Source organism: Heptranchias perlo, chromosome 13 (genome assembly GCF_035084215.1).
Source record: "Heptranchias perlo isolate sHepPer1 chromosome 13, sHepPer1.hap1, whole genome shotgun sequence".
Taxonomy (NCBI): Eukaryota; Metazoa; Chordata; class Chondrichthyes; order Hexanchiformes; family Hexanchidae; genus Heptranchias; species Heptranchias perlo.
In genome coordinates this window covers 4,285,574-4,309,906 of record NC_090337.1, presented here as the reverse complement: position 1 = coordinate 4,309,906, position 24,333 = coordinate 4,285,574, and the positions used below count along the sequence as shown (strand labels likewise).

Genomic DNA, 24,333 nt, shown 5'->3' with positions numbered 1-24,333 from the left:
AGCAAGGTCCCATAAACACTAATGAGACAGATAATGTGTTTTGGTGGCATTGATGGAGAGATAAACTCTTGCTTTTCTTCAAATAGTGCCAAGGAATTATTTTGTATTCACCTGAACAGGGAGATGGGGCCTTGGTTTAAAGTCTCATCTGAAAGACAGCACAGCACTCCATCAGTAATTGCATTAGGAGGGTCAGCCTGGATTATGGGCTCAAGGCCTGGAATAAGACTTGAACTCACAACCTTCTGATATCAGAGGCAAGAGTGCTACTCACTGAGCCAAACTGATAATTTAGTGCACATAATATGGAGTGAAATAAGTCCCTTCGAAGCATCAAGCTCATTCCTCTCACAGGTCAATGTACAATTCGCAGTGTTGCAGACTTTACCCAATTTATTTTGTCTCTGCAGGAGCTATAACTTCTTGGGGGTCTGTGAAGGTGATTTTATTAAAGTCTGGAATATCCAAGATTGCAAGCTCCAAAATTCGACCCTGCCTAGTCGGTTTCTGTGGATGATATTTCCATGGCCCCCACCACTGAACAGCCCCCCATGTTCGTTAGGGCAGTCCATCATGAAAGGGTTAACCAATAACCAGCGCTGCACCATTTCAAAAGCCTGGGTTGTGTCAACAAAGTAATTTCTTCCCAATAAAAAGCCGCTCAATTCAGTGAGCCTCTCTTCCTCATGTTCTCAAAGCATGAAGTCCTTTTGACAATGAAATGAAACAATTAGCCCCAATCCTCTGAAACGTTGCCCCACCAATCACTTACACGGGGTTAACTGACCGAGCAGGTTTTAAAAAATTTATTATATAACCATACATCCAGTGAGCAGATTATATATGGAAAAAAAATTACATTTTCAATGCAAACCGTAAATCACCTGTGAAAAGTGATATCTTCAGATTCTGTTCGCATTACCTTGATTCTTATCTACATGTTGCAAAGTTTATGGACCACTTTCATAGACAATAACATTCCTACCATGAAGAATAATTGATCATCTTCCAGCGTCAGTTTGGTCAGTTGTAACTAACTGCTGCTTTGCAAACCAGTAAAGCTCTCCTTTCAGTCTAACTATCACTCTGGGGCCTTCACTGATATTTTACTTGTTCACCTACAATCAACAGTGTAAATCTTTTGTTTTCATTTATTTACAATACATTTGTCGCTAACTGACAGTCCACAGATCGCTACCTACCACCACTCCCCCCCGACCCTAACTTCCTCCTCCCCCCACCCCTCTTCCCACCCCAAGTAGTAGATAGGTGGAACAGTCTGCTGGGAAAAGCAATATCAAATTAACTTCTTTCAAAAATGAACTGCGTAAATTTCTGATTGGGAACAGGATTGAAGATCATGTAGACTGATCGTTCTCCTGTAATGGAGGCGGAGGTTCAGCAACAGTTGTGCTCTTCAGATGAAGTGGGGTTAGAGGGCGGTGGGATAATTGGACCACGGCACGAGGATGGGATTCAGTCCCCCATTAGCAAGTCATACACTCTGACCTTATTTTTATATTTCTATTATAAATTCCTATGTCCACATTTATAATGGAAACTGCCTATGTAAACTTTAGACTATGCAGCCTATTTTTCTTGCCCATTGAATCTTACAGCATAGAAGCAGGCCATTCAGCCCATCGTGCCTGTGCCGGCTCTTTGAAAGAGCTATCCAATTAGTCCCACTCCCCCCTCTTTCCACATAGCCCTGCTAATTTTTCCTTTTCAAGTATTTATCCAATTCTCTTTTGAAAGTTATTATTGAATCTGTTCCCACCGCCCTTTCAGGCAGTGCATTCCAGATCAGAACAACTCGCTGCAAAAAAAAATCTCCTCAACTCTCCCCCTGGTTCTTTTGCCAATTACCTTAAATCTGTGTCCTCTGGTTACCAACCCTCCTCCCAGTGGAAACAGTTTCTCCTTATTTACTCTCTCAAAACATCTCGTAATTTTGAAAACCTCTACCTTTCTCTGTTCTAAGGAGAACAAACCCAGCTTCTCCAGTCTCTCCACGTAATTGAAGTCCTGCATCCCTGGTACTATTCTAGTAAATCTCCCCTACAACCTCTCTGATGCCTTGACATCCTTCCTAAAGTGTGGGGCCAAGAATTGGACACAATACTCTAACTGAGATCTAACCAATGACTCTTATATATTTATGTGAAAATGCACCAAACACAAGTAGCGTGACTCAACTTCGACTAAACAGTCAAAAGATCTGATAAAAAGCTCCAAACCTAGTCAATCAGAAATGCTGTCTCCATGGGCACTTTTAGATCCGGGAAACATCGGTACAGATATCGGGGGCATAGTGCTTTCTCCTCCTTGTGCTGTCAACTCTCCGAAACATTGGGCGACAACTTTATATTCTGGAAGCAATTAATCAGAATCCTAAAGCCATAAATGGTTGACATTTTTAGTACTTTTCTTTCCCTCATCCAACTTGGACACATTTATAAAATCAAGGGAATGTGTTGCTACAGAAACACGGGGCAAATTTTCGACTTCACTTCCTGCAGGTTAATCTAGTGAAGTGGATCGCCTGTCATGTGATATCGCTCGATTGAAAATCAAGCGGGTTCTATAAAGGAGGGGCAATCTATTCCGCCAGATTATCGCCCAGGAACACACGCCCTTTGATTTCAATCAATTTCTTTACTGATTAGCAAAAACTGAGTAACTCTTGTTGTGTTTGGTGTATTTTCACACAAATATATGTAACCTCAAAAATGAACTTAACAAGAAAGGAAATCTGCATAGCCTAAAGGAGAAACAATGCATGATGTGAGAGAATTGCAAGGGAACAATGTCCCATCTCAGTACGTTCGACCAACCCCACCTGACCCCTACTCACCGTGTCCCCCAATCACATCCAATTCTCTTGACCCAATTTACACCATCCACTTCAATGTCCTCCCCTGGTAACTTGTACAACAACTCGATTACCCTTTGGATGAATAAGTTCTACTTAACTTCCCTTCTTACTCCTAATGTCCAAGAAAATGTTAACCAATCTTTTAAATTTTGACCATGCAGCAGTCTTGGGTTCAGGTTTCCAGCCCTGCTCTATTTCCTCGTGAGCCCATCAATCTCGATTGTTCCCGTACTCTGTTTTGATGCTCCGCTGTACTTAAACATCATTTGCAAAGTAGCTCGTACAGAATGGAATTAAAGGGCAAGGTGTGCATGCAGCCTACAGGGAGCTGACTCTACGCAAGGATCATCTGAATATTATCAGATTTTATTCAGCTTTGAAAATCAGTCCTGAATTGATGGGGATCGAGACCATATTTGAATCACTAACCTGCGCTCTGCCTGTTATACTCTGCTTGTAAGGTAAGTCCAGCTTAGATCAGTAACCAATCAATAACTATTTATCTTTGTTCTGTCTCAAACCCATAACCTGACACAGTTAAGCAGTTCCAGTCTGGCTTCTGATTCTGCAGGTTTGATGCACATGGACTGTACAATTTTCATTACTTCTCACTGAGGCAAGAGTTGATGAGTTTCTTAATTTAACTCGATCCATTCAAAGACCAACAATAAAAATCATAAATGAGGGTTGCTTTCTGTCCAACACAAAGTATAACTTCAGTCTCGATTCTCTTCAGAGTCAGGAGAGAGTGCATCAAAGGTTGACATTTGCCATGGGTTTTATCAGTCCCTTGACCCGAGATCTGTCGGGCTCCTGCATGTTGTGCACTTGCTTCTTAGACGTGTGCACTCTTGGCATGTGTCGGGTTAGTGGTGGAGGAGGAGCCTTGTGACGCGTAGTAATAGCGGTTCTCTTGGTGCTGTGGTGAAGGCCCAGTGCAGCAGGCAATCACCGCTCCCCCGAAGAGGCAAAGCACGGTGCCAATCCAACCCACGAAGAGCGAGTAGCCGAAGTTGAAGAGGTATTCTTCCTGGTGGACTCCCACGGGGAACCAGATGGTAGCGACTGCGGCACAGAGTGCTGTAAGATACAAATGAAAGAAAGAACTTGCATTTCTATAGCACTTTTCACAACCTCAGGACATCCCAAAGCGCTTTACAGAGAATTAATTACTTTTGAAGTGTTGTCACTGTTGTAATGTAGGAAACGTGGCAGCCAATTTATGCACAGCAAGATCCCACAAACAGCAATGTGATAATGACCAGGTAATCTGTGTTTAGTGATGTTGGTTGAGGGATAAATATTGGCCCAGGACACTAGGGTGAACTCCTCTGCTCTTCTTCCAATAGTGCCGTGGAATCTTTTACATCTACATGGAGAGCAGATGGGGCCTTGGTTTGACGTCTTATCTGAAAGACAGCACCTCCAACAGCACAGCACTCCTTGAGTACTGCACTGGAGTGTCAGCTTAGATTACATGCTCAAGTCTCTGGAGTGAGGCTTGAACGCACAACCTTCTGACTCAGTGGCGAGAGTGTTACCCACTGTGCCACGGCTGACATAAATACAGGTCAAGTTAGGACCAAGTGAAGGGACATCCATCTCATGCCCAGTGTCCACGCTCGCTTCAAACATCCACAGACTGGGAACCAGTATCGTAAGTAATGGAAGACACATGTGAGAGACTGCTCCTTAGACGATGGAACCAGGACAGTCTGCCCTAAATTAAGGACCATTGGAGATGCTCATGATCTCTGGCCAAGGTTTCTCTGAGTGAAGTTGCCAAATCTGTGCCAAACTCGTGACAGTTTTGTGACTCGGATTGACAGCCACATGGATTAAGAATGCTCTGCACTGATTTCACGTAGAGGCCTTAGAGCTGTCAGAGAACCAACCTTCACTCTTTCATTCTGCTCTGGATTCAAACTCAGATTGCAGAGAAAGAAATTGGGTGTGTTACCTCATAGCGGAACCCGACCCCTTCTCACAGAGATCTGGGGGGGTGAAACTGGTCTTTGGCAGTGGCACGAACCAGGCGCTAGTGAATCGACTGCCCATTTTACACCCTGCCTTATCTTCTTTTCCAAGGATAAGGTCAATGGGAAAGAAAATCGGAGTTGGGGTTGGGGAGAGGGGGGAGGGAGATATGTGGCTGGGGGGGGACTGGGGAGAGAGGGTGGGGAGAGGAGAGGGGGGGCTTGTAAAACAGACGGCCGATTTGTTATCACCCGTTTTGCGCTTATACCACAGACCAATTTCGCCTTCCTTTTCTCCCTTCAGCTGGGAGAGGGCTTGTCCATAACCAGAAACTGTCAGGGTGTGGGAGGGTTTCATCTGTCACTATCGACTGGGTGGGATTTATATCGTTCCTTCTGATAACAAACCACAATGGCAGTCTAGCCATTTGCTTCTTACCTAACAATATGAGAAGAACGGCACCCAGCAAGGACCGCTTGTATTTGGAAGTTTGGGATTCAGTTCCGAGGCGCATACACGGTAACGCCGTGAGTACCAGGAGAATGGCGGGCAGTCCCAGGATGGAGGCAGTGATCATCAGGGCCCGGCTGGTCTGCAGGTAGGCTGCACGAGGAAAAAGAAGACACTATTTAAGCACCCGTTATAGGGGTGGTGGAGACGATTGACACAAGAGCAATGGAGACAACTATGCTTTAGCTCACCGATGATTTGAAGAGAGGCTAAGGAAGCTGAAACTGTTCTTAATGGGGGAAAAAAGAAAGAAAGAATCAGAGATCCATAGAATTTTACAGCAACAAAGGTGGTTATTTGGTGCATTGTGTGTGTGCCATCTCTCTGAAAGACCTACCCTCTTCAGTCCCATTCCCCTGCTCTTTCCCCATTTGACCCATTGTGCATGTGCCCTCTGAAAGAGCCAACCCCCTATTCCCAATTCCCAATCCCTTTCCCCATTTGGTCCATCAAACCTGTGCTGGCTTTCAGAAAGATCAATTCCTTTAGTCCCCATACCCCTGCCCTTCCCCATTTGGCCCATGCTTCCTGTGCCCTCTCTTTGAAAGATCCATCCCATTAGTCCCATTCCCCTCCCCTTTCCCCATACCCTTTTAAATTTTTCTTTTTCAAATATTTATCTACTTTCCTTTTTAAAGCTATTCTGGATTCTGCATCCACCACTGTTTCCGGTCAGGCATTCCATATCCCAGCAACACTCAGTGTGAAAAAAATTCACCTAACCTCCCCCTTTGCTCTTTAGTGATGATCTTAAATTGATGCCGTCTAATTACCGATTCTCCAACAAATGGAAACAAATTTCCCAAGTTACTTTATCAAAACCCCTCATAATTTGTAACACCTCGAAGAGATCTCCTCTCAACCTTCGTTCTAATGAAAAGAGCCCCAGTTTCTCTAGTCTCTCCTCATCTCTGGTATCTCAGTGAATCTCTTCGACATCCTCACCATGGCCTTGACATCCTTCCTAAAGCAGGGCGACCAGAATAATATAACTGTAGCCTAGCTAATTTTTAAAATAGTGAATCAACAAAATAATGTGGAGAGATTTTCTTCTTTCCAATCCCCTCCTTCTTCTTCTGAAGGCAATGTTGCAGGCTGGGGGATGGTTAAATAGTTGCCAGCCATCCTCTGACGCTTCACCCAAGTTTTTAATTCATTCTGGGGACGTGGGCGTCGCTGGCAAGGCCAGCATTTATTACCCATCCCTAGTTGCTCTGAGAAGGTGGTAATACAACTAAATGGGTTTTCAGGAGGGTCTTAAAGGAAGAAAAATTGGTGGAGAGATTTAGGGAGGGAATTCCAGAGCATGGGGCCTAGACAGCTGAAGGCACAACCACCAATGGTTAGGTGAAGGAAGGGGTGGATAGGAGGCCAGAATGAAAGGAATGGCAAGTTCAGGGGTGCGTTGGGGGGAGGGGAGTTGAGGCTGACGCTAGGGACGACCCTTATGGCCTCTCTCTGCACTGCTTCCAGTGCCCTTGGTTGAGTGATCAGTCAGGGTTCTCACTCTTTATCTCTATCCAGTGGCTTTTACTGGAAAATGTGAGCATTGGGCGAGAACAGGATTGGGTTTGACTGGGGGACCTCTCCATGTATAAATAGCATCTTACACGTCATGACAATCCACGCTCAGATATGAAGGGCGGTCCAACTGGCTGATGTACTGGGGAGTGGGGGGGCACGTGCCTGTGGAGCTGTTCCCCAGTAAGAATCTGGACCATCATTGGAAAAGGGGAGGGAAGTACGGAGGAAAAAAAACAAATTAATCTCTCATCCTGACAGTATTTGCACCCAATAGGGCCATCGATTCAGTAAAACCAGTCGAAAATCAGCCATGTTATACAGGGTCTTGGTGAGACCACATCTGGAATATTGTGTGCAGTTTTGGTCTCCTTATCTGAGGAGGGATGTCCTTGCCATGGAGGGAGTGCAACGAAGATTTACCAGACTGATTCCTGGGATGGCAGGACTGACGTATGTGGAGAGATTGGGTCGACTAGGCCTATATTCACTCGAGTTTAGAAGAATGGGAGATGATCTCATCGAAACATATAAAATTCTAACAGGACTAGACAGACTAGATGCAGGGAGGATGTTCCCGATGGCTGGGGAGTCCAGAACCAGGGGTCACAGTCTCAGGATACGGGGTACGCCATTTAGAACTGAGATGAGGAGAAATTTCTTCACTCAGAGGGTGGTGAACCTGTGGAATTCTCTACCACAGAAGGCAGTGGAGGCCAAGTCATTAGATGTATTCAAGAAGGAGATAGATATATTTCTTAATGCTAAAGGGATCAAGGGATATGGAGAAAAATCGGGAACAGGGTACTGAGTTAGATGATCAGCCATGATCATTTTGAATGGCGGATTAGGCCTGAAGGGCCGAATGACCTACTCTTGCTCCTATTTTCTATGTTTCTATGTTCTGATTGAACGGCGGAGCAGGCTCGAGGGGCCGTATGGCCTACTCCTGCTCCTATTTCTTATGTTCTTAAATCATCAGCGATTCACCTCCCAGGGGCTGAGTGCTATTTAACTCTTTTTGACGTAAGTGTTTTGAGGTTTGTCGGTCCTGCCCTGGATGTGTAGAAGGAAGGCAGGTCATAGCAGGAGAGGAAATCCCAGGATTGTCTGACTCATGCAGTTCCAGCGCACTTCCTGTTAGTTGAGCATACAGAAACATAGGATATGACTAACCAGGCTCGAGGATTTAAAATGCTGACTGTGATTGTGTTTAAGGAGGCAGTATGATCCCCGGGGGGCAGGTTCCATTTGCATATGTCACTAACTTATCCTTAATATCGGGGGGGGGGGGGGGAGTCGGAGGCACTTTGGGGAGGGGCTGGGTCATTGTAACAATCTTGGACCCAGGGGTGTATGTGGGACAGAGGGTCAGACACTGGCCTTTCATTTCTACGGTCTGCTTTATAATCCTGATGGGATGAGGCACGAATTCTGTGTTCAAGGAGAGCCAGGGTCCGACTCGCACTTGCTGGGAGTATTTCACTCCACTGGAACTATTCGACGGCAGAATTACCCGTGAAATCCTCCCGTCTCTGCTGGATGTGAGGTGCCCTGTGTAACTTCAGCTTCAGCTTTCTCCCCAACACAAAATTGACCCCAACTCATAGAATCATACTACACAGAAATAAGCCATTTGGCCCGTGTGCCAGCTCTTTGAAAGAGCTGTCCAATTAGTCCCACTCCCCCCTGCTCTTTCCCCATAGCCCTGCAAAGTTTTCCTTTTCAAGTATTTATCCAATTTTTAAAAAAAGTTATTATTGAATCTGCCTCCACTGCCCTTTCAGGCAGCGCATTCCAGATCATAACAACTCGCTGCGTAAAGAACATTTTCTTCATCTCCCCTCTGGTTCTTTTGCCAATTATCTTAAATCTGTGTCCTCTGGTTACCGACCCTCCTGTCACTGGAAACAGTTTCTCCTTACATACTCTATCAAAACCCTTCATGATTTTGAACACCTCTATTAAATCTCCCCTTAACCCTCTCTGCTCTAAGGAGAACAATCCCAGCTTCTCCAGTCTCTTTCAGCACTAGTTGGCAATCTCATTGAGAGGTCAAATGATGCTGGTTTAGGCTAGTGTTGTCCAGTAGAAATCGTTGACTAGCCACAGGTGCGATTATGGTGACACCGTTTTAGCCGCATGCGCTAAATGAACCTTGGTAAAGCCCCTAAACCAGGAGCTGGAGGAAAACGCTGGCTGCAAAGTAAAGGGGAAGAGAGGTTGGTGTAGACAGACTCTGCTCTAAACACTGAGGCTCAAGTAGTCCCCATAGATGGGGGGCTGCCCTTTCCCTTTCAGCCCCGTTTCACTCTGTTCTCAGCAAGAGGAAGGATGGCCAAGTCTGAAAAGGGAAATATCAGCTCTTGCACCAGATACAAGGAGCTCGATTTTCCCGGGAAATTGTGGGTGCGTTGGGGAAATCCCATTGGGGTTCGGAGCCCGATCTTTCCCTCTCCCCCCGGTCTTCCCCTCTCCCCCCGGTCTTCCCCTCTCCCCCCGGTCTTCCCCTCTCCCCCCGGTCTTCCCCTTCCCCCCGATCTTCCACTTTCCCCCCAATCTTCCAATCTCCCCCCAATCTTCCAATCTCCCCTCCCCCCGATCTTCTGTTCCAGTGCAGAATGACGTCTCGCTCTTTCTCTTTCTCTCCCCCCCGCCTGTCAATTAGGCTGGCTGCCGGATACGAAACCCGGAGAGGACGTTAATCACCATCAATTACAATGCGATCGCAACGGAAACAGTAAGTTTAGTTTATTCGGGTTTGCCACGCGCACCTTCAACCCCCGCTGCCAACCTGCCACCATTTCAAAACTGAGCCCTAGGTCTCAGTGCTCAATGTTTGCAGTGAAATTGTGTTGGGAGGGATGGGGGGAGAGGAGGAACGAAGAATAAACTCGTAACTATACAGTGCCTTTTGTGACCTCAGGGCGTCTCAACACCCTTCACAACCAATGAAGTAGTTTTGTTGTAATGTAGGGAAAGAGACAGAGAGAGAGAGAGAGAGAAGCAGAAGAGATAGAAACATAGAAAGACAAAGAGAGACAGAAAAAGGGAGCGAGATAGAAAGAGGGAGAGAGAGAAAAAAGGAGACAGAGAGAGACAGAGAGAAAGAGACAAAGAAAGGGAGAGAGAGAGATAGAAAAAGGGACAGAGAGAGAAAAAGAGAGGGATAGAGAGACAGGGAGAGAGGAAGAGAGACAAGCAGAGAGACAGAAAGGGGCAGAGAAACAAGCAAAGAGAGACAGACTGAAATGAAGAGGGAGAGCAAGTCAGCCAGACAGACAGATGGTGAACACGTTTGACCCATGCACTGTAATATGAAAACCAGCAATAATAATAAAACACACCTGATCTTCACATTGTTCCTGCCTTGATTACAATGACAGCTCGTATAACAGTTTTAATTAAAGGGGCATTGTGTTTGTTAAACTTCTTTTCTTGTTGCAGGGGAGAAGTGCCCAGAATTTTCATCTCATGCCAACAGCATAATGGCATATTGACTTAATTGTTTACTTGCAAGCAAACAAGCAAAAAAAAAAGTTTGCCAAACATTTTTTTGTTTTGTGAAGGCATTGCCCCTTTAAGCCACTTCTGTTTGCCTCATTTCCTCCATCTGTACAGAGCAGAAACCCAGCTGCTCGCACTCTTTCACGGATTAAACAGCAGCAGCTGCAAAAACATTGAAGGGAACCGCAGTCCTCTCACACAGACAGACAGTCAGTGCATAGTGTCATCATTACCTTGAACCACAGATACACCCGCTGGAATAATAACTCGCAACTGGAACGAATTGAAAGGGTCGAGAGTTATTACTTTATCTGTACACGGTAACTCCATAACAGAACTGTGGTTGCAGAAGTTTGTTGAAAGCAGTGTTCGTGCTTTCCATGTGTAGCTGGTCCGTCCTTTGTGAACAGAATGGTGGCTTTTAGTGGCAAAAAAAAATAGAGACCAGAGGGAATGTGTCACATTGATAATTGTGGCTCAAACCCACGACCTCTTGCCTACTAAGTCAGGAGGTCGTGGGTTTGAGACCCACTCCAGAGACTTGTAGCACATAATCCAGGCTGACACTCCCAGTGCCAGTACTGAGGGAGTGCTGCATTGTTGGAGATGCCGTCTTTTGGATGAGTCGTTAAACCGAGGCCCCGTCTGAGCTTTCAAGTGGATGTAAAAGATCCCATGACAATATTTCGAAGAAGAGCAGGGGAGTTATCCTCAGTGTCCTGGGCCAATATCTATCCCTCAAACAACATCACTAAAGTGTTATCTGGTCATTATCACATTGCTGTTTGTGGGATCTTGCTGTGCGCAAATTGGCTGCTGCGTTTCCTACATTACAACAGTGACTACACTTCATAAATACTTCTTTGGCTGTAAAGGGCTTTGGGATATCCTGAGGTCATGAAAGGCACTATATAAACGCAAATCTTTCTTCCTTTCTTTTTTCAATCACAGACACAGGCCATTCGGCCCACCTGGTCTATGCTAGTGTTTATACTCCACAGGAGGGGGAGCCTCCTCCCCCTTCAATTACCTCTTCCCACCCTGCCCACATGTCCTTCTATTCCCTTCTCCCTCAGGTAAGCACTCAGCTGCCCCATAAATGCAACAATGCTTCAACCACTCTATGTGGTAGCAAGTTCCACATTCTCACCACTCTCTGGGGAAAGAAATTCCATGTAAATTCTTTATTTGACGTGTTAGTGGCTATCGCGTGTTTAAGCCCCATTGTTCAGGACTCACCCGATACACTATATGTTTTGTGTTGGTTTGACACAGCCTTGGTTTCGCTGGGGTGTAGAGCAGGGCGTGTCTCTGCAGGTTCATGATGTGGAGATGCCGGTGATGGACTGGGGTTGACAATTGTAAACAATTTTACAACACCAAGTTATAGTCCAGCAATTTTATTTTAAATTCACAAGCTTTCGGAGGTTCCCCTGAGGAAGGAGGAAGCCTCCGAAAGCTTGTGAATTTAAAATAAAATCGCTGGACTATAACTTGGTGTTGTAAAATTGTTTACAACTGTAGGTTCAGGCAGAGGATCAGTAGAAGCAGAATGTGATTGTAATCGACAACATTATACACACGGACACGCACACACACACACACACACACAGACACACACACGGACACGCACACACACACAGACACACACACGGACACGCACACACACACAGACACACACACGGACGCGCACACACACACACAGACACACACACGGACACGCACACACACACACACGGACACGCACACACACACAGACACACACACGGACACACACACAGACACACACACGGACACGCACACACACACACAGACACACACACGGACACGCACACACACACACACAGACACACACACGGACATGCACACACACACACAGACACACACACGGACACGCACACACACACACAGACACACACACGGACACGCACACACACACAGACGCACACACGGACACACACACACACACAGACACACACACATGGACATGCACACACACACAGACATGCACACACACACGGACACGCACACACACACATGCACACACACGCACACACACTCACACAGACACACACACAGACTTTACACATTACACAGACACACATGCACAGACATTACACACACACACACACACAAACAGCGAGAACTACAGCTTGGGCAAAACAAACTCTACAGAGATTAAAATCAAAGGCTAAAAATCTCCCAGCTGGGTTACGGAACCTCGTTTAACTTCAAACTTTTGTCTCTGTTACGATAGGAAGATTTTACTGAAATTCAGACACGGTGGGGGCGAATTCCCATTTTTATCCACCTGGCGGAACACGGGCGATAACAGAACGGGCGCTTTACACCTGTCCGATTTATATCCCGTCTGATTTACACCCGCCCACTTTACGCCCGCCCGATTTACACCCCCCCCCGATTTACACCCCCCAATTTACGCCTCCTGATTTACACCCCCCGATTTACACCCCTCCTGATTTACACCCCCTGATTTACACCCTCTCGATTTACACCCCCCCCCCCGATTTACACCCTTCCAATTTACACTCACCCGATTTACACCCTCCTGATTTACACCCTCCTGATTTACACCCGTCCGTTTTACGCCCGCATGTTTTACACCCGTCTGAATTGCACCCGTCCAATGATGTCATCGATCTGCTAACGCCCATTTTCTGCCTGATGTTGAAAGTGAACAATCACTCCCAGGAGTGAAACTTTGAACCTGTGGTTTTTTTCTTTTCTCTCTCACTAGTTTTCACGGCGACAGGATAACTTGCATTTATACCGTGTTTTTATTTAGAAACATGTCTGAAGAGGCTTCACAGAGGTTTTATTAAAAAAAAGAGCGCTGAGCCAAAGAAGGAGGAATTAGAAGGACGGGCAATGACCAAACATTGGTCAAAGAGGTGTCTGATTACACTTCTGCGAAGTGTCTTGGGATGTTTTTTTACGTTAAAGGCGCCCTATAAACAAAAGTTGTTTTAAGGAGGGCCTTAAAGGAGCAGAGAGAGGCGGAGAGGGTTTGGGAGAGAATTGCAGACCTGGGCGGCTGAAGGCTGCCAGTGGTGGGGCGAAAGGAGGGGAGTTGCACAAGAGGTCAGAGTTCGAACAGAGAGTTCAGAAAGGTGGGTGGGGGGGGCCGGCGGGGGTTATAGAGATAGGGAGGGGCGAGGTCATGAAGAGATTTGAACACAAGGACGAGAATTTTAAATTTGGAGGCCTTGGAGGACTGGAAACCAGTGCTGGTCGGTGAGCACAGGGCTGATGTGTGAACGGGACTTAAATCCGACAGCAGTGTTTTGAATGAACTGAGATTTACACATCGTAGAAGATAGGAATCATTGGAATAGTCGAGTCTGGAGGTAAGGAAGGCATGGGTGCGAGTTTCAATGGCGGATGAGCTGAGGCAGGGCAGAGATGGGTGATGTTTCCGGGGTGGAAGTGGGCGGTCTTTGCGATGGAGAGAATAGGGGGTTGGAAGCTCAGCTCAGGATTGAATCGGACGCTGCGAATGGCAAAAGTCTGTGACTCTGGCCAGGGAGCAAATTGTGACTCCTCCAGTACTGGATCTCGGACAAGCAGTCTGACAGCACAGAGGCAGTGGAGAGAACACAAAGGCAGTGGAGAGGTCGCGAGGGGCGGTGGAGAGGTCGCAGGGGGTGATGGAGAGGTCGCGAGGGGTGGTGGAGAGGTTGAGCTGGGTTGCATTGTATGGAAGCTGACCCCATATCTTCAGATAATGTCGCCAAGGGGCAGCATGTAGAAGAGGAAGAGGAGGTGGCCAAGAATAGATCCTTGGGGGACTCCGGAGGTTATGGTGCAGGAGCGGAAAGAGGTGTCATTGCTGGAGATGCTCTGGCTAAAATCATTTAGGTAAGAAAGGAACCAAGCGAGTGCAGTCCCATTGAGCTGGACACTGGAGGAAAGGCATTGGAGGAGGATGGAGTGGTTAATCATATCAAAGGCTACAGAGAGGCCAAGGAGGACAAGTAGAGATAATGCATCACAGTGATCGACATTCGTGACTTTGGTCAGTACCATTTCAGTGCTGAGGGAAGGGTGTAAACCTGATTGGAATGGTTCAAACATGGAGCTGCGGGAATGATAGGCACGGATTTGAGTTGCAACCGCACATTAAAGGATTTTGAAGAGGAAAGGCAGGTTGGAGGTGCGGTGTGAGTTTGCAGGGACAGAAGATTTTATCCAGGACAGGGGTGATGACGATGATTTTGAAAGTGACCGGGACAGTACTGAGGAGAGGGAACCATTTACAATGTCAGCTAGCATGGGGAGTCAGAAATGGATATTGGGTGGTCATCAGTTTAGTGGGAATAGGGTCAAGAGAGCAGGGGGTGGGTCTCATGGATGGAATGAGCTCAGAGAAAGCATGGAGGGAAATGGGACAAAACCTGGAGAGAGACTGGGGCACAGGGCTAGGGCAGGGGGTCCCCGAGGGGGGAGGTGTGGCTTGGTGGGCAAAGGGAAGCAGCAAAGGCAGCTGAACGGATGGTCTGAATCTTGGTGACAAAGAAGTCCACGAGCTCCTCAGCACTTGTTGTTGGCGGTGAGGGTGGAGGGGGAGAGGGGATTTAAGGAGACGGTTGGTAGTGTAGAAGGAGAAGTCGGGAGTTATCTTTCTCTGCAGGATGATCCAGGAATAGTGAGCAATATTGGCAGAGGATGGTGAGGCCTGATAGCTTTTGACGTGGTCCAGCTAAAACTGGTGATGGATGGATGGCAACAACAACAGTCATCCACCAGATACGCTCAAGTCTGTGCCACTCGGATTTGAGGCAGCGATGATAGGGGCCATCCCAGGGGGATTGACCAGGGTGGAAGACAGTAAAGGTCTGTTTGCCAACAAAGGCATAAAAGGTGGAGGTGAGGCTGTGGTTGAGGAGATCAACAGATGCAGAAATATCACAGTGAATGGAGGGTCAAATGCTAGACAGTTGGATGTTTGAAAGTACATTTGTAAGCAACTTGGGGTGGGGGAGTTTTTGCCTGCGATGGATGCAGAAGGAAGTGGGGGTTGGAAGGGGATGGGGGGATGTTGTTGGATACAAGGAAGTGGTTAAAGATGGTCCTGTCTGTGATCGTGACCATGGGAGTAGAGAGGTCACAGGGGTGGCAAGGTGTCTCTGTATATTGGGAGGAGAATTTATATGGAGGGAGAAGTTTGGGAAAGACAGGAGGGCAGTGAGCTCAGACGAGAGAGAGCAAGGGGAGCTGAGGTGGAGATTGACGTCACCGAGGATGAGGAGTCACTCAGTGCAGAGGATGAGGGAGGAAAGGAGGGAGGATACCTCAGGGAGTACTGGAATGGGGGACAGTAGACAACGAGGATTTTAAAGGTACAGCGAGAGAGGTGGAACAAGGTGAGGTGCTCGAAGAAGAGGAGTGGGGGGGAGAGACTAGGGTGTGACTTGGTGACGCCCTCTCCATTGCCAATTATTGAGATACCAATTCTATTTGGACTAATACAATATTCTGTCTATTTTGCCCAAACAAAAGAAAGGAATTTGATCTGCTTGTAACGTGATTTAGCAGCACGGTCTGTAATGAGAAATCTCAGGGAGAATCACACAGCCATAGACTCACTTGATGGAGGTCCTTTCTCGCAAAGTCAAAAATTGGCCGTGGGCAGGTTAGGGGCAGGGCATGGCTGGGATCAGGATTGGGATGGGGATGTGGATGGGATTGGGATGGGATGGGGATGGGGATGGCATCAGGATGGGATGGGATTGGGATGGGATTACGATGGAATGGGATGGGGATGGGGATGAAATGGGGATGGAATGGGATCAGGATGGGATGGAGTTGGGATGGTATGGGGATGGGATAGGGATGAGGATGGGATGGGATAGGATGGAATATGATCAGGATGGGGATAGGGATGGGATTGGGATGGGGTTGGGATGGGATGGAATGGGGATGGGATGGGATGGAATAGGGTCGGGATGGGGATGGGGTTGGGATTGGGATGGGGATGGGATGGGATGGAATAGGGCCGGGATGGGGATGGGGATGGGATGGAATGGGGATGGGATGGGATGGAATAGGGTCGGGATGGGGATGGGGATGGGGGTGGGATTGGGATTGGGATTGGGATCGGGAATTGAGTTGTTTGATGCTGTTGAAAATTCATTGGAAACCTTGATAACTGCAATCGCTCCCATTTTCTCACTGAGACAGAGGGAGAAGCAGAAAAATGGACTTCTGTTTGAAAAAGCAGAACTTTGGCACTGAGTTTACAATTTTGAAATCTCCAGAATTCCCACTAAAATCCTAACCGGCAGCAAACCCAATTCGACAGAAAATAGATTGTGAAGGAAAGAACTTGCATTTATATATCATCTTTCTTAAACTCAGGACGTCCTAAAGTGCTTTAAAGCCAATGAAATACTTTTTGAAGTGTAGTCACTGTTGTAATGTGAAATGCAGTAGCCAATTTGCACACAGCAAGATCCCACAAACAGCAATGAGATAAATGACCAGATAATCTGTTTTTGGTCGTTGTCTGGTGTTGGATGAGGGATAAATATCGGGCCCAGGACACCGGGGAGAACTCCCCTGCTCTTCTTCAAATAGTGACCATGGGATCTTTTACATCCACCTGAGAGGGCAGACGGGGCCTCGGTTTAATGTCTCATCCGATAGATGGCACTTCTGACAGTGCAGCACTCCCTCAGTACCGCACTGGGAGTGTCCACCTGCATTAAGTGCTCGAGTCTCTGGAGTGGGCTTTGATCTCACAAGCTCATGACGCAGAGGTGAGACTGCTACCCACTGAGCCATGGCAGAATCTTAATGGGGCAAAATTGCACGACCTGATCGGTGGGGAGTGATTAAAAATGTTTAGAAAGAAAGAAGGATAAATCATTTTTTATTGTTCAATTCTGGGTTAGTGCCCATGAGGAGATTACAGGCTTCTCTTTAGGCAATGCTAAGCCTGGCACCCTCGTACAGTCACTGACTTGGAATTAGGATTCAAATAGAGAGTAATGATCTTGACATTACTCGTGTGTAGATTGGAACATGAACGATTAAGGGACACGTTTGCATTGAATGCTGCACCCTGTATTTTAACCCTTTAAAGATAAAATGGGTTAATATATCAGGTAAAATCATGGAATATCAGACAAAGGCACTGAGTTAGTCTCTGTATTCTGTAGGTTTAAAGACAATGTTGGAAAGCAATCGGGAAAGTAAAGAACCAGATGTTGAGGGCATAAAATTAAATTAGAGTTGGAACTAAATAAGGGAGAAACGAGAAGAGGGAGGAAGGAGAAAAGGAATAATGGAATAAAGTAAAGAAAATTCCACCAAAAAACACATTAAATAGAAGGAAATTGAGAGCGAGTAGGAAAATTATTAAATAAATGAAGATGAGGAAATGAAGGTGAAGGGAATTAATTTTAAAAATTTTAAAGGAAATGGGGAATTAAAGAGAGAGAGAGAGTGCGAGAGAGGATAACATGAGACTAAGGTAGATGTAGGAGTTACCTGGCATTCGCAGGATGTCCGACAGAGTCTTGCAGTGGTAGGCTCCAGTCGATCGGTAACATTCAGTCCACAGCCCCTGAAGTTTCAACTCACCAAAGTGACGGCAATCGGCCCCCCCGGTGGAGCAGCTCTGAACCCACTCCTTGGTGCTGGTGGCGATCAGAATGCCAATCCAGCCCAGGCAGCTCAGCACGAAGCCCAGTAAATGCAGGCACACAGAAGGCATCCTGTCTTCGAGCAACCGAGCAAGTCACCAGCATAAAAAAAAATCAAAATAGTTCGGACAGATTCTGTTCCTTCTGTGAAATATAAAAAATACTCAAAAATAAAAATACTCAACACCGTCTCTAAGATCTCTCAGAAACAAGGGATCCCAAAATAAAAAATCTGCCCGTGTGCTTCCAAGAGAAAGCCCTCTCTTTTGTTTTCTGTTTCCTTGTTAGAAAAAAAATCGAGGAATCTTTAAGCAGTGCACTCTCGCAGAAAGTGAGGCTGCACGCAACACCAAACTCTGGGAAAATCTGGGCTGAAACGTCTTCCAACCAATCAAGACTACAGAAATCATCCGAGGGGCGGGGGGCGGGGGAGCGGTGGGGGGAGATTTTATCAACCAATCGGTGAAGAGAAAAAAATGTTTGGGAATTTTTTCTCTCACTGTCTGTTTCCAGTTATAGAGAACAAGCCTGTTAAATGGAATTCTGAATCACAGGAGTGTTGGTTAATATAATATAATCTGCAGCGTCTTGAGTTTTACTGAAAGAAAGACTTGCATTTCTATAGCGCCTTTCACAACTTCAGGACGTCCCAAAGCGATTTACAGCCAATTAGGTACTTTTGAAGTGTAATATAGGAAACGCAGCAGCCAATTTGCACACAGTAAGGTCCCACAAACAGCATAACAACCAAATAACATTTTTAAAGATGTTGGTTGATCGTTAAATATTGTGAAGGATACTAGGGAGAGCTCCCCTGCTCTTCTTCAAAATAGAGCCATGGGATCTTTTACATCCACCTGAGAGGGCAGATGGGGCCTCAGTTTAACATTTCATCTGAAAGACGGCACCTCCGACAGTGCAGCACTCCCTCAGTACTGCACTGGGTGTGTCAGCCTAGATTATGGAGCTCAAGTCTCTGGAGTGGGAATCTTCTGAATCAGAGGCAAAAGTGCTACCCACTGAGCCACGGCTGATTGCACAGAACACTGTCACCTCCAACTGCACAGTGGGCATTCAGATCATAGTTATACTGCCACTCTGCTGGCCTCAGTTGTTTATGAGATTCTGAAGCCAGGTCTGGGTGTTACTTTGTGTGACGCAGAGAGTGGAACTGTCAGGAGGGCAGGTTCACTCGAGCCCTTACATGTTGGGTAACCATAAGCCGCCTTGTAAACAACACGTTTACAATTTCGCTATCAATTTTGCCACGAGGAAATCCTCCCCCTAACTGCTCCTCGCTCGGCAGTGCAAAAGGACAAAGCGGAGCGATCGAGTGTGTACTGTGCCAGTGGGTAACTCTCTCACCTCTGAGTCAGAAGGTTGTGGATTCAAGTCTCACTTCAGAGACTTGTGCATGTAATGCAGGCTGACACTCCAGTGCAGTACTGAGGGAGTGCTGCTCTTTCAGAGGTGCCGTCTTTCAGAGGAGATGTTAAGACCCCATCTAACCTCTCAGATGAATGTTAAAGATCCCATGGCACTGTTTGAAGATCAGGTAGAGTGCTCCCTGGCATTCTGGCCAACATTTAACCCTCAACCAAGACCATTAGAAACAGATTAACTGGCCAGTCATCTCATTGCTGTTTGTGGGATCTTTCTGTGTGCAAAATGCCTACTGCTTTTTTCTACATTACAAGTCAAACATGTGAAGCCCTCAGACATTTCTGAGATGTGATAAGGTAATGTATGAATGTAACTTTCTCTTTAATTTATAAAATGTTTATTTTTAATCGGTTTAGTTTCAGACAACTTCCACAATTGCACAATCAGCAAACAGTCTCCTGATAATCCTGCTGCGATATAATGTGTCACTCCCTGAACCATCTCGTCTTGGCCGTCTGGGGATGGAGAGATGAGTGAGGAATTCTTGCTCAACTTGTCTCCTGAAGGCTTTTGTCACCCTCTAATGTTGGATCTTTGTACTGCACCACGAGCAGCAGAGACATGCTGCTTGTTTTGCCTGCCATGGGGCTCCTGTTTAGAGGCAGAGAGATCTGTCTGCATTTCTCACACTGATGTACCCAGCCATGACAATCTGCTGCATTTAATATGGAGACTCGATGTCTCAGTGAAGTTGCCCTGTGTGAATCTTCTCGCTGGTTGGCCATTCACCCATCACCCCCGGTGCTCGCTGACCTACATTGGCTCCCGGTCCGGCAACGCCTCGATTGTAAAATTCTCATCCTTGTGTTCAAATCCCTCCATGACCCTCGCCCCCTCCCTATCTCTGTAACCTCCTCCAGACCTACAACCCTCCGAGATCTCAGCGCTCCTCCAATTCTGGCCTCTTGTGCATCCCCAATTTTCATCGCTCCACCATTGGCGGCCGTGCCTTCAGATGCCTGGGCCCTAAGCCCTTCCCTAAATCTCTCCACCTCTCTCTCCTCCTTTAGGACGCTCCTTAAAACCTACCCCTATGACTAAGCTTTTGGTCACCAGTCCTAATATCTCCTTATGTGGCTCGGTGTCAAATTTTGTTTGATAATCGCTCCTGTGAAGCGCCTTGGGATGTTTTACTACGTTAAAGGCGCTATATAAATGCAGCTGGTTGTTGTTGTTATTGTTTTTGTAGTATTTCGGGAGGTTTCAGCACATGACAGAGGGGGTTGGGGAGGTTGATCGATGGGTGAGGAGGGTGGGGGAGGAGTGGGGGGTGTGAGCTGTGGGTGAAGAGGTTGGGGGGAGGAGTGGGGGGTGTGAGCAGTGGGTGAGGAGGGTGTGGGGAGGAGGAGTGGGGGGAGGAGTGGGGGGGGTGTGAGTGGTGGGTGAGGGGGAGGAGTGGGGGGTGTGAGTGGTGGGTGAGGGGGGAGGAGGAGTGGAGGTGTGAGCGGTGGGTGAGGGGGAGGAGTGGGGGCTGTGAGCATTGGGTGAGGAGGGTGTGGGGAGGAGGAGTGGGGGGAGGAGTGGGGGGTGTGAGTGGTGGGTGAGGGGGGAGGAGTGGGGGGTGTGAGCGGTGGGTGAGGGGGGAGGAGGAGTGGGGGGTGTGAGCGGTGGGTGAGGGGGGAGGAGTGGGGGGTGTGAGTGGTGGGTGAGGGGGGGAGGAGGAGTGGAGGTGTGAGCGGTGGGTGAGGGGGAGGAGTGGGGGCTGTGAGCATTGGGTGAGGAGGGTGTGGGGAGGAGGAGTGGGGGGAGGAGTGGGGGGGGTGAGCGGTGGGTGAGGGGGAGGAGTGGGGGGGTGAGCGGTGGGTGAGGGGGAGGAGTGGGGGGGTGAGCGGTGGGTGAGGGGGGAGGAGGAGTGGGGGGGTGAGCGGTGGGTGAGGGGGGAGGAGTGGGGGGTGTGAGTGGTGGGTGAGGGGGGGAGGAGGAGTGGAGGTGTGAGCGGTGGGTGAGGAGGGTGTGGGGGGGAGGAGTGGGGGGAGGAGTCGGGGGGGGGTGTGAGCGATGGGTGAGGTGAGGAGGAGTCTCAGGTGTCAGCGGTGGGTGAGCCTCTGAGCTTTTAGTTCAGTCACAGTTCCAACTCTTCCCGAGAACAAATCAGTTCCTTCCAGGAAAAGATTACAGGATTTACACCCTGATCTTATAACACGTTACTGTAGTGGTTACGTTGCTGAGCTAGTAACTCAGAGGCCTAGACTAGTAATCTAGGTTAAACATGATTGACGCTTAACTGCCCTCTGAAGTGGCCTAGCAATCACTCAGTTATACCAAACCACTAGCGGTTTAAGAAGGCGGCTGACCACCACCTTCTCAGGGCAAGTCGGTAATAAATGCCGTCCATGCCAGCGATGCCCACATCCCGAGAATGGCCCCTGGAAATCAGGCAGTGTTTTTTTATAACAAAGTTCTCACTGTGCACAATGTCCCAAAATACAGCTTCAATAGTAACCCAGTGACTGCTGTGACATCACCCTGTGTGATACTGACTTCTAGTAACCTTTGTCCATATTTGGACAACAGAAAGCACATCATCTGGGGACTAAGCATCCTCGCAGATCTATTCCAATTTTGACAACAGTTTCAAATGCCAGGGGTATAAGGTTGATGTGGGTCTGGAGTCACATATAGGCTGTGGTAAGAATGAGTCGGTTTCCTTCCGTAGTTTGGTTTTTCACAACAATGGAACAGTTTCATAGTCACTATTATTTCCAGATATTGTAAATCGAATTCAAATTCTTAAATGGCCAGGGTAGGATTCGAACATCACGCTTTCTAGATTCTATTAGTTTAGTAACGTGACCATTGCGCCACTGTACCATTTCTCACCGGAATAATTAAACGTACAGCACCAAGGGGCAATTGTACTCATTGTAAACTCTCTGTGAAAGATCAGTGGGGGAATTTATGAAGTCTGGCTGGTTCTGGGCAGGTTCAGAAAACATTCTCACGATCAACAGTAAATTTTGGCTCGATTCCACCTTCGGATCTGTGTGTAGAAAGTTTAACAGCACGTCCAAGTTTTGTGTTGCGCAGAAACTTTTTGAGTAAGCGCGTTGTCGTCCTCTAGCGACCATATTCGGTAATTACGAGCTGACCCTGAATTAAATGAATCTCAGACCCACAGGTCTGAGCTGCTAAGACTGTATGAACAGACAGGAACTGCATCATTGTGACTGTAGGGTGCCCTGGTCAATATTTATCCCTCAAATGCACCTTTTGTGGCTGATCAAAAGAATACCTGCTTTGCCTTGGTGTTACTGTGGCTCCATGGTTATCGTGGTCACACTGGGTTTCTTTTTAATTGGGGTTTCTGTAGAAGCAGGAGATCGACTAGTGCAGAATGGTACTGAGGCAAAGGCAGACTTATAATTAAAGTTTCACTTGGTGGAATAGCAATTATATGTAACAAGAATAAAACTATGGCCAAGACAATAGAGTAAGGAGTTTGTACCGGACTATGGAAAAAAAGCTTATTAAATAAAGAAAACAAAATTTATTGATAAGGGATAAGTCAATTAAATTCTTCTTTTGTAGAGTTGTATTTTAACTTTTATAATTATGCAATGCAAAATTATATGAATTATGGAGGCAGTGAATGAAATGTATAAAACTGTCTGCTTGTAATGAGTATTTGGATTTGTAAAGGCTTAAGATATTGAGCTCAGAACTGTGACACGTTTGAGTCCCTCAACTAAACCAAAATGGTTCAGTTGTAAATATTGCCTTTTAAGTTTATGTTTAAGTACTATTACATGTACTGTAAGCTTAATAAATCTGTGATATCTTATATTCAGTGTTTAAGAACCTTATTAATTTGAGGAGTAAATTATAAATAAGAACTCCCCCTCTACCAGTGGTGATTGACCAGCAACTCATGGTCAGAGTTAGGAGACTTTTCAAACTAAAACATTAGATGAAAATTGATCAATCTCCAGAGTAGTAACACAAAATGGTTAAATAAGCAGCTTTATATTAGACTGTGGGGTACACTGTTCTCTACCTGAATATAAGGTTTTGAACAAAAAATAAATGACACAATTTGAACTTGAAACATAGACATGTCCGAAAATGACAGTACACTGTACAGAAGCGGGAAGATTTAAATATATCTAGTTATATAGTGGGCAATCGTTTTGTCCAATGTACTGAAAATACCTTTGATATCGTTTTCTGAAAATAAACATAAGCTTTTAAAAGTTTTTTGAAACATGACAAAAAATGGTGTAAAATGAAGCTATCATTAATTGATACAAGTTGGAAAGCTGAACCCTGCGGGACAGGTGGAGGCCAGGTTTTACCCCGGCCTGTCTACTAATCGCAGTTGGCGCTACAACAAGACAGAAAGTAATGACTTGCATTTATATGGCACCTTTCTTGAACTCAGAATTTTCCAAAATGCTTTACAGCTATTAATCACTTTTGAATTGTTGTCACGTTGTAATGTGGGAAACATGGCAGCCAATTTCTGCATGGTAAGATCCCACAAACAGCAATGAGATATATCACCAGATATTCTGTTTTTGGTGGAGCTGGTTGATGGATACATGCTGACTGGGACAATGGGTGAACACACTGATCTTCCTCCACTTAACCAGGCAGATATGCCCTCCTTTTAATGTCTTATACAACAGTCCTTACCTTTGACCTTTTACCTATCTACACTCCCTGTGTAACGCCCTGAAGTGTGAGCCTAGTTTAAGTGCAGGAATCCTGGACAGGAGCTTCAACCCAGGACCGTGTGACTCAGAGCCAAGAATGGTACCTGTGAGCCAAGATTGCTCTTTCAAGGGAGCTACAATTGACTTTGGTGCCCTAAGATGGACACCTAAAGACTTA

General features: G+C 46.6%; 1 protein-coding gene across 1 annotated transcript; it reads right to left on the bottom strand.

Annotated features, from left to right (window-relative positions):
- Positions 1-1,242: 1,242 nt before the first annotated feature.
- On the bottom strand, positions 1,243-18,413 carry LOC137331225 (claudin-11-like). The gene is made up of 3 exons (XM_067994863.1): positions 17,906-18,413; positions 5,294-5,458; positions 1,243-3,958 (listed from the first exon to the last, which is right to left on the bottom strand). Exons 1-3 carry the CDS (start codon positions 18,129-18,131, stop codon positions 3,714-3,716), a joined length of 636 nt encoding a protein of 211 aa, XP_067850964.1. The 5' UTR covers positions 18,132-18,413; the 3' UTR covers positions 1,243-3,713.
- Positions 18,414-24,333: the final 5,920 nt, after the last annotated feature.